Source organism: Aegilops tauschii, chromosome 7, assembly GCF_002575655.3.
Source record: "Aegilops tauschii subsp. strangulata cultivar AL8/78 chromosome 7, Aet v6.0, whole genome shotgun sequence".
NCBI lineage: Eukaryota > Viridiplantae > Streptophyta > Magnoliopsida > Poales > Poaceae > Aegilops > Aegilops tauschii.
This window is the reverse complement of record NC_053041.3, coordinates 449,072,966-449,083,644: the sequence shown is the minus strand read 5'-3', so window position 1 is coordinate 449,083,644 and position 10,679 is coordinate 449,072,966. Positions and strand designations below refer to the sequence as shown.

Sequence of the window (10,679 nt, the reverse complement as noted above, 5' to 3'; positions counted from 1 at the left end):
CACTCTGAGTCAGGATCACAGAATGCGCGAACAATCCAGTGGCTCCGGCTAGTTTCATTGAAGAATACACTTTGGCTTGGCAGCCCACAAAATCCTCGAATTTCTGTTGATTTTATATTTGAAGTTTTCTTCTTTGACTGCTGGTTTTTTACAAGTCGGGCCCAGTTGCCCTACTTATGGCTCATATTTGAAGCATCTTCCAAGTCTCTATAGCCCACCAGGATGGCAGACTCTAAGTCGCCAGAATATCATATTCTTATGTTTAGAGTCATCACTCTAACACCTCTACTTATACAAAGTGGATAAGCCGGCAGTATAAGCCGCTGCCGCAGGTATGATATTGTATCTTGTTAAGTATTATTGTCGGATAAGCCCTGGTTATGGACTATTCGTCCCCAGTGGCTTTAATTGGGTATCATGACCCGCCCGGCGGTGAACCGCCAGGGCACCTATGATTTGTTTGTGTGCAGGATAAAGTATTACAGCTAAAACTGCACAGGACAATATTATCATAAGCATAAGGTGATGGTTTTTTAAACTGACAACCAGCAGTATTGCGCAAAAACAGAAGCGTGCACGATGGCGCGGCATGCCCAAGTTTTTTACTAACCTATTACATGACTCCACGAGTCAAATAAGATCAAGTGTTTTGAAGGGTTAATATATAAACCACCTGACGGTTTATTCTTCTTGGTTTCACTGATTGGAGGCTTCCGGATCATACTTCTCCGGTTCTTCGTCCTCCTCCGCCGTCTGAAAATCACGTGATGACTAATCAATGCCAGATAAGGCTTGAAATTCAGCTTCGTCATCTATAAGATTGGACGGTTCAACTTCAGAGGCAAAAGTATGATTACGGATTGGAGGGATCAGATCCATCACTCTGTAAGCCGGTGTAGGCATCTTCTGATTTTGCTTGTCATAAGCCGCATGGTACTTTGAAATGTCTGAATCATTTGCAATCTGGGTGGCCATTGGACGAATTTCCTTCACACAGGCTGCAAAGTCATTTTTGTCAAAAGGAGTACCATCCTCTTTTAAGCTTGTATATCCTGTGGCTACATCAGTCGGCTCTAATTCCGGTACCCATGCTTTAGCCCGGCTCAAGGCTGTCACAGCGCCGGCTCTTGCAGATGATCGCTTCATCTCATCGATCCTGGCAGGTAGCACAGAGAGCTTTTTTAAGACATCTATCAAAAGCCTAGGAGCTTGATTAGTTGGAGAAATTGTGGCCAGGGCACGCTGAGTCCCAGTGTACAGCTGTTCAACAAGTGTATAGACAGCTTTCAGCTTTACAAGCATGTCTTGATTGAGGTTTCTGCTTCTGGGACCTGCATATATCACAGATTGGTTAAATGACGGGTTATATGATCACAACACAAATTCACTTTTGATGACTAGGAAGGCGCTCACCAAAGATAGCAGAAACCATCTGAGATACATGGCGTTCTAAGCCAGTGAGCTCAGTGGTCACCTCTTCAAGAGCTGCCTCTGCCTTCTCAGCCCGCTGAATTAAAGCAGTCTTTTCTTCAACCCAAGTCTTTTTCTCTGCCTCAAAACTGGTCTTCAGCTTTTCCGACTCAGCCAAGCTAAACTGGAACTTTGAATCAGCTTTCCGGGTCTCAGTTTCCTGAGTCGCCAGCCGCGTCTTTGCGTCGTTCAATTGAGATTCTAGTTCAGCAGTACCAGCCTGTATGAAGTACAGAGTTATCAACATTTATATCAAGGTTCCAACAATATAAGTCCCAAGTCTTTTGCCAGCAACAACACTTGACACTTGGGGGCTAATGTCTGTCAAAGAAATTTTTAAAGCAAAAGGCTCTTATAACTAAAGTCCCAAGCACTTTGGAAGCAAGACTACTTAGCACTTGGGGGCTAATGCATATCGCTTGTATCTTTTTCATAATGAGACGAATGTACGGTAAACAGTCCCAACTGACTCATGGGGGCTATGCAGACTAAGCTCTCTTTTCTTACAAATGATAAATTGGACCGGCTCATTCATGCTGATTAAATCGGCCCTTGGGGGCTACGGATGCAAAAGCTAAAACTACTTAAAAGCATCCAGTTTAGGTTTAAACTGGACTTGGAGGGATTCTAGGGCAGAAGTTCATGGATTCTTCTAAGTCTACAGTCTATTCAAGCTTATCATAACCAGTAGACTTGGGGGCTGGCAGGATATACATAAATTATTTAAATCTGGAAGTCATACCTCATACTTTTGGTGCATTTGTTTCACCATATCAACTTCAAGATCATGGCTGGAGTGTACTTGGCTGAGGTAACCAGGGAGGATCTCACTGCTGCTTAGTTGCGCATAATGGGAGATGTCAAACTTCATCTTTCGCCTTTCAATAACCTCTTGCTTGGCAATATGTTTAGCTAAGGCTATTGGATTTCCTGGCTCTACAAAGCCGGTGCCAGTAATCAACACAAAATCATTATGAGTCTCCGATGGTTTAAGTGAGCTTGATGGCGCATGATTTGAAGGATTAACAGTAGTGTCATCAACACAGAGATCCGGAATCTCAGGTGGAGCGTCAGTGACAGTTTCCTCTGCCTGTTTGTCAGAAGCTTCAGGTGCAGAGATTTGCTGTTCCGGCTCAGCAGCTTCAGGTGCCGCAGTTGGCTTGGTCACCTTCGCCTTCTTGTTAGGTTTTGCTTGACCACTACATAGGTTATGACAAGTCAGTATAAATTTAAGAGTATAAGGAGTTACAGAGTAAAATTAATTGCTGTTACCCAGGGGCAGTCTTAAAAGCCGGCAACTTAGTTTGCGATGAGCCGTCAGAGGAAGAACGGGCAAGTTCCTAGTCAATAGTCATTAACAGGGTTAAGTGATAAACAAATAAGACACGTGAGCAGGTGAGGAGTTTAAAGTTAAAAAGAACCTCGTTTCAACGTTTTCGAGGAGCGGGGGTGTTTGGTAAGCCGGAAGACAATTCGTCACCTCCACTGGTCCAGGTCTGACGTCGGCTCTCATGTTGCTATTGCTTCAAAATAAAGTGAGGATCTAAATAAGCCAAGGGGTGTGAAAACCTTACTTTCCAGGTTACTTGTCGAAGTTTCTGTCTTGGCAAAGGTTCTGAGCCGGAGGAAATAATAGTTACCTCTTCTTCTTCTTCTTCTTCTTCTGCTTGGCTGGCTCCCGTGTCAGCTTGATAATAGTCAGTGTCAATAAGATAATTGAAAAAAGAGCCAAGAGAGTCAAGGGCTACCTCCGACTCAGAGGTATCATCTAGTTTGAGCAGGTCAGAAGCACTTGGTTTCTTTCTTCTTGGTGGTCTTCTTGGTGGTTTTCTTGGCAGCTTTTTTGGCGGCCCTAGCCTTCTTAGCAGCCTCATGATCATACTCCGTTTTCCAAAAGTCAGACTTAGCCTGCGAAGGTTATTAAAGGTTGAGTTAATAAGGTATTTGAATGATGAGGTAAAGATAAGTAAGTTCAGAGACTCACATCTGGTGACGGGTTAAGCTTGCAGAAATGGGCCAGACCCACTTTAACACAATCTTCCGGATCTTCATTCAGAAGAGTCTTAACCATTTCATTTACTGCTTCATCAGTTAATGGTGCGGAGCTGTGATGCAGTGAATCCTTTACACCACCAGTGTAAGTGCACCTTAAGCTGGTGCGGCGGCTTCAGGGTATGATCCGCCAAGAAACCCAACACCTGAATAAATCAATGCCAGTTAGCCCATTTCCTAGCAGAGCCTTAACCTTCACAATGGTAGGAGCAATTTTCTTCCATTCAGTAGCGGTAAGTTTTTCAGGAAGATTGTGTTTTGTGTCTAATCGCTCGACACGGTAACCCGGCAGTGGATTCTCGTTAGCCGGAGAAGTATCTTTGCAATAAAACCATGTCTGGTTCCAATCTTTTGTGTGACTCGGCAGGCATGCATAAGGGAAGATGGCATCTCTTCTGCGTTGAATTGATATTCCAACGAGCTCCAAGCTAGGGCTGTTTGTGAACTCAGTCTGGCGGTTCAAGTAAAAATACTCTCTAAAGAGATCAACACTGGGCTCCTCTTGAAGGTATACTTCACAAAAGACTTGAAAGTTGCAAATGTTTGACACGGAATTTGGTCCAATGTCTTGAGGATGGAGCTGGAAGAAGTGCAGAATGTCCCGGAAGAATTTAGAGCCGGGCGGCGAGAAGCCCCGGTTCATGTGATCAGTAAAAACGATGACTTCGCCATCCTTCGGCTGAGGTTTTTCTTTGCCCGGGTCAGGAGCACGGTAATGCATCACACTCTTGGCAGGTAGATACCCGACTTTGAAAAAGTCCTTAAATGTGCCCTCTGTGACGATGGAGGGGACCTAGTTACATGTCTACACCGTTTTTGGCGGCATGGTAAAAAGAGGGGCTAATAGAAAGGAAAATCTTGCCGGCTTAAGTCAGTTGGTGAAAACACAAGTTAAACAATTATAGCATATACTCAGCATGGCAGCTTACGTGAGGACTAATGATATATGAGTAAGTATAAGCCGGTAAGGTAAGCCGCCATGACCATCATAGATGTTCAACATTTGACTAAGTGTTGGGACAAACAGGTTTTATAGATTGAGACTATAAATTCGGATCTGCAACTGTTCAGAAAGAGGAAATAAATTCTAAACCTATGGAGGCGGCAGCAGAAAAGCGGAGGCACCCCAGAAGAAATCTGTTGCGATAAGGATATGTTCTAGTATCAAAAACAGGTGCTAAAACTACTACTGCGCGAGATTTATATGGTTTTCTGGATCTAAGCCATGGATCTGATCAAGAAAAAAGAAGTGCGGTGCCGAACACCGATGAACACTGAAACCCTAAATGACAGATCTATGGCGAGGGAATGAGGACTTACTAATGCTGATGAAACAACGGAGAGGCGCCGCGGTGCTCTGGTCCGTTCAGGGTGATGCAGCAGCCCGAGTTGAGGTCGGAGACGAAGGTTGACGATGGCGGAGCTCGTGCGGGCTGGTGCATCGTTAGGAGGAAGAATGAGGCAAGAAGGAAAAGGGGAAGAATGAGAGGACAACCAGTGGTCTTATTTATAGGATTGGAAGGACAAACGACGGGCGCGAGAATCGAGGAGGCAGAAAAATGGATAAGCGACGGCGCGGGCGCCTCGATTTTCAGAGGGACAGTAAAGAAAGAGATTTATTAAGATTTGGGTTCTGTGAAGCATTAATTGCAGGTGACGTCATGGCGGGTTACCGCAATTTCTGGAGATGACGTCATGGCGGGTTACAATATTTCACAGTAAGACGAAGAAGGATTTTTCGAAATGTTGAAGATTGACATGAACAAGTTCAAAACAACCTGGGGCCTAATGTTGGGGATATGACTATTAGATATGACCCGCCCAGGAGGGGCCGGGTCATCCCTATGGCGGTTCATCTCAATGAAGCCCAAAAGTATATTAAAATGACGGTTCATAGACAGGCTTGTTAGAGGGCCCAAACCCGAAGGCGGCTTAAGGCCCACAAGTATAAACCGCCATATATATGTAAACTTGTATTGTAAGGCATGTAAGACTAGTCACCGAGCCGGACACGTTGTATGAGCCGGCCGGGACTCTGTAGGCCGCAGGGCATCAACCCGTGTATATAAGGGGACGACTCGACAGCGGCTTAGGGTAAGAAACGTCAGATCGAGAGCCAGGCAAAGCGTACTCGCTCCCTGGTCATCGAAACCCTAGCAATACCACCTCAAACTGGACTAGGCCTTTACCTTCACTGCAAGGGGCCAAACCAGTATAAACTCGTCGCAATGGCTCCGCAACTAAGTCCTTCCATGAGGACATCTGCCATGACACTTCCACGACAGAAGGCCTAGCCTATCAAAGACTAGCATCTTCAAGCAGCTCCAAGCATCTTGCAGCATGTAGGAGAGTAAAGAATAGCAGTTTAGTTAACAAGCATGTTGTAACATTAACGCCCAAAGATCCTTCCTTGACTCCCTATGAGAAAGCAATCCCGGAGCCACATATCCATCACATGTCTCAAGTAACCAATTCTAGTTGTAATAGATCATGATACAAGTCTGAACGTCCATTACTGTGGACACGGTATTCGAATATATATCTTCCCTGCAGGGGTGCACCACGTTACCCAACAGCTTGATTACTCTGGCCGGACACACCTTTCTGGGGTCAATGCCCGGCCTTGGAACATCAACACGTCGCAACCCTAGGCTCAGCAGAGAGGTCTCCGCCGGTCTATATCCTAAGCACTCCAGGGTCTTGGGCCATCGCCCGTTGCACTCCGGGTCGTTGCGAGCAGGGTGGATACCAGCACTGCGTCGGATGGCCAGCACGATCCGACCGTGCCGCAATGCTGAACTGGACGTCTGACAAAGCTTCGGCTGATACTGCGACATCGAGGCCCATATCTATTCTCGCGTGGTGGTTAGTGCGTAAAGGCCAGAGGCCAACTCAGAACAAATACCCAAACCTGTTAGTGCATTGGGGGATCGCGGAGATGAGCAGAGACTCACGATAATGTGACCCCGTCGCCCCATCTCGTGGACCTATGGCAAGGGCCCATAATGCCCGGCTATGCCACGTAGAAAACTCGCGGGTGATCAACAGGCCCGCCCGTCTTTCACATCAACTCGCGGGTACCCCTCAGGGCCGACCCGACTTCAACAATGGTCTCAAGTAAAGTCAAGGTAACCGTGTGTCCAAACATCAAGGGGAAAACCCGAGGAATCACCCTCGGAAAATTCCACTCGATGTAATCATCAAGGTGAACGTAAAGAGGAACCACCCTCGAGGTTCACACTTGAGGGGTTGCACGACAGAGTCGTATCGGGAGTGGTGAAGGAGGAACCACCCTCGTTGACCACGACCAAATAGCTACACTACAGAGTTGTCATCAGGAGTGCGTATGAGGTTCCACCCTCGACACTCGATGGTAACCCTGCAGAGTCGAGCAACAAAAAGGGGCGTGATGTGATGTGAGGTGTCGGGCTCTGGTCGTCGGTCACGTTGATCGAGGCGTCGATGATGAAGCAGGGGCAACAAGCACAAGTGGGGGTCACTGATGGATCACTAACCAACCTATACTAAGCAGTTTAGGATAAGCAGGTAAGGTACAATGAGCAGGTTACAAAAGCAGGCTATGCATTAGAATAGGAGCAAACAATAACAGTAGCAAAATCTAATGCAAGCATGAGAGAATGGAATGGGCGATATCAGGATGATGAAAGGGGGGCTTGTCTGGAAGCTCCGCTGAAAGGGAAGAAGGGGTCGTCGTCGACGTAGTCGATCACAGCGGCAGCGGTCTCGGGGTCTACCGGAGAGAAGAGGGGGAAGAAATAGTAAATACAAAGCACACAGATGCATGACATGACAATAAGCGGTGCTAGGGGGTTCTAACGCAGTACTACGCGATACCGGCGAAGGGGGATAACATCCGGGAAAGTTTTCCCGAAGTTTGCATTTTTCGGACAGACGAACTGGAGGGGGAGGTTGCATGTTCACTATGCTAGGGATGTGTGGCAGACGAACGGGCTGCGTATTCAGATCCGTCTTGTCGTTCTGAGCAACTTTCATGAATAAAACTTTTTCATCGGAGTTACGAATTATTTTCTATGAATTTGCAAAGTTTAAACAATATTCTTAGATTCTTCTATCTATTTCGTTTTAGCTATTAAATAGGCAGAATACTATTGTACCCACTAGAAGCTAGCCTAGTGGATGACAAGTGGGGTCCAGGGGCCCAGTTGACCTAGTCAATAGTTGACTGGTCAACTGTTGGTTACTTTACAATGTGGCCCATATGTCATTGACTAATATCTGTAACAGATTCATTTATGTAGTTATTTAGCAGTGGGGGGGGCATTGTAATAGTGTAGCAACCAAGTGTTGATTAGTCCCTAATCTAATTGCAGGGCCGGCCAGAGGCATAGCCAGCCTGACGGCTTGGCACCAATGCACCGCACATGGGCACTCGGCCATGGCTACGGTGGCTACAGCCACAACCGAGGCCAGTGCATGAGCAGCCAACAGCAGCATTGGCTAACAAGGGCAGCGGCATCACAGCAGCGTAACAGCGAGCAGTAGCAAGCAGATGTAGCAACAGCGCTAGGCAGGTCGCGGGCGGGGAGCGGGGGATGTGGCCCCGGGCAGCGGCGGCCCTGGTGGGCACAGCCAGCCGGCGGGAGTGGCCGAAACGGCGACGAGCAGTAGTAGGGCAAGTGCAGCGGCCCCAACGAAGCAGCAGCGGATCACGGCAGCCATGGGCGGCTGCAGGCCGGCGCGGCCGGAGGCACGGACGACGCGAGGCGTGGCTGGTGCGGCCGCGGTAGGCAGCAGATGCAGCAGTAGCTCGCATGGGCTCACGGGGTATGGCCAAGCTTGCAGGGGCATGGCAAGGGAGTGGACCGGGGCGGGCGCACGCGCGCGAGGATGCATCCTTGGGTGACCAGGACGTGCGTGGGAGTGCGGGCAGAGGCGAGGCATCTGACGGCGGCGAGCTACGTCTACGGCAGGAAGAGGCTAAGGGGCACGGGGATCGAAGCAAACAGGACGAGGTGGAGCGCGTGCTCACTGTGGTGCGGTAGGGGAGGGCAGCAGGCTCGGGGAGGATCGGCGGCGCCAGAGTTTGCCGGAGAAGAAGCCGCGACCGAGGACGAAGAAGGGCCCGATTCCTTCGATGTAGATCGCCCCGGCTTCAACCAATGGTCGAGGAAGAAGAAGCGGTGGTCGGCACACCTCCCAGACAAGTCTCCTGGGCACGGGGTTGCCGGTGGCCGCGGGATCGAGCGGCGCATGGTGGCAACTGCGTTCGGGAGAGAGAGGGGAGTGAGGGGGAGAAGCGATCGAGTGGGGAAAAAGCTAGGGTTCGTCAAGCGGGTTCGCGGGGTCTTGTAGGTCGATTAGAATGCCGGGAGGGGTCGGATGGCCGCCACGCAAGTGGCCACAGCCGGCGGATGGCCGCCACGCAAGTGGCCACAGCCGGCGGATGGCCGCCACGGCCTTCCTGCCTCCCCTCTGTACAGTACAGAGGTAGGGGAGAGGCCGGTGGTGGGCTTGGGCTGCACTGTTCATACGGGCCAAAGTGCACAGCAAGCACTTCCATATTTTCCTTATGTAAATCTTTTGTCTCAGTTTTCTATTTATTTTAGGCACTAAATGATATTAGTTCTAAAAGATACCGCACATATAATTCAACTACAATATTTTGGGTGCTACACACAAGGTTCCATTTTATTCGGGAAAGTTAATACATTTGTTTGTTTTAGAAAAATACCATTTTATTTTTTGTTAGACCACTTAATAATTTCCTATGAATTTACTTGTGAGCCAATGAAGTTGGTTTCAACCTGAAGATGATCAGGGGAATTTATAGAATTATTTGAACATTTTTAGTTTTACCACTCGAGAAATTTGAATTTTGACTTTAATTTGAAATTGAAATCTGAACCAGTTTGAAACAACGTGGGATTTAGCAATAGTAAAAAATGATGACATGGCACCATTAACTTGGGATTACTGTAGCTTAATTATCCGGGTGTCACATCTTCACAGAGGGAAGCAGAGGTTGTCATGTGCTTTTATGGTTGGATGCACAAAATCTTAATGCAAAAGAACGTCACTTTATATTGACACTTGTGATAGGGACCTTTATTATGCAGTCCGTCGGTTTTATTTCATCCATATCACAAGCTCGTATAAAGCTTATTTTCTCCACATTAATAGATCATACATATTTAGAGAGCAATTTTTATTGCTTGCAACAATGACAACTTACTTTAAGGATCTTACTCAATCCATAGGTAGATATGGTGGACTCTCATGGCAAAACTGGGTTTAAGGATATTTGAAGAACAAGTAGTATCTCTACTTGGTGCAACGAATTTGGCTAGCATGAGGGGGAAAGTCAAGCTCAAGATGTTGGATGATCCATGACAATATAATTTATTTCGAATATGAGAAAACATAACCCGTTACGTTGTCTTCCTTGTCCAACATCAACTTTTTAGCATGTCATATTTTAATGAGTGCTCACAATCATAAAAGATGTCCAAGATAGTATATTTATATGTGAAAACCTCTCGTTCTTTATTACTTCCTATTAATTGCAACGATGACCAAAACTATGTTCGTCAATTCTCAACAACTTTTATTCATCATACTCTTTATATGTGAAGTCATTACTCTCCATAAGATCAATATGATCTCTTTATCTCTTTTTATTCTTTATTTTTCTTTCAAGATCACAGCAAGATAGCAAAGCCCTTGACTCAAAACTAATTTTTATTATATATAGATCACGGACTCGATTACATAGAAGGATCATAAAGCAAAACTCAAAACTAGATCATACTAAAACTTTATTCTACTAGATCAAGATATAACAAAAAGGATCGAACTAAGAAAAACGGTAAAGATGTAAGTGTGATGGTGATACGATACCGGGGCACCTCCCCCAAGCTTGGCAGTTGCCAAGGGGAGTGCCCAAACCCATGTGTTTATGTCTCTTTCTTCAGAGGTGGTGATGTGATATTCTTAGTGATGATGCCCCTTAGGATATGATTCTCTTCCTCGAGCTTATTGACTTGCTGCTTGAGATCCATTATTTCCTTACGGAGCTTACCTGTGACGGCTAAAGCTCCTTTCACCCATGGATGTTGCATAGCTGCGGGAGAACAAGTAACACTCTTTTTTCAAATTTTCATAAGAAAGAAATCTAG

General features: G+C 46.7%; 1 protein-coding gene across 2 annotated transcripts; it reads right to left on the bottom strand.

Moving 5' to 3' along the window:
• Nucleotides 1-504: 504 nt before the first annotated feature.
• On the bottom strand, nucleotides 505-8,814 carry LOC109779513 (uncharacterized). Of its 2 annotated transcripts, none has more exons than XM_073504378.1 (8): nucleotides 8,534-8,814; nucleotides 3,455-3,668; nucleotides 3,219-3,378; nucleotides 2,892-3,013; nucleotides 2,743-2,810; nucleotides 2,213-2,669; nucleotides 1,414-1,690; nucleotides 505-1,331 (listed from the first exon to the last, which is right to left on the bottom strand). In XM_073504378.1, exons 6-8 carry the CDS (start codon nucleotides 2,339-2,341, stop codon nucleotides 772-774), a joined length of 966 nt encoding a protein of 321 aa, XP_073360479.1. In that variant the 5' UTR covers nucleotides 2,342-2,669; nucleotides 2,743-2,810; nucleotides 2,892-3,013; nucleotides 3,219-3,378; nucleotides 3,455-3,668; nucleotides 8,534-8,814; the 3' UTR covers nucleotides 505-771. The 2 variants fall into 2 exon arrangements, with proteins under 2 accessions (XP_073360479.1, XP_073360480.1); XM_073504379.1 differs by having other exon boundaries at nucleotides 2,892-2,993.
• Nucleotides 8,815-10,679: the final 1,865 nt, after the last annotated feature.

Coding starts and splice junctions, on each gene's coding strand:
- LOC109779513 (XM_073504378.1), bottom strand. CDS start 2,341: ATGAAGTTTGACATCTCCCATTATGCGCAACTAAGCAGCAGTGAGATC. Junction 1,691..2,212: donor AAATGCACCAAAAGTATGAG/GTATGACTTCCA, acceptor TACTTCATACAG/GCTGGTACTGCTGAACTAGA. Junction 1,332..1,413: donor GATGGTTTCTGCTATCTTTG/GTGAGCGCCTTC, acceptor TGATATATGCAG/GTCCCAGAAGCAGAAACCTC.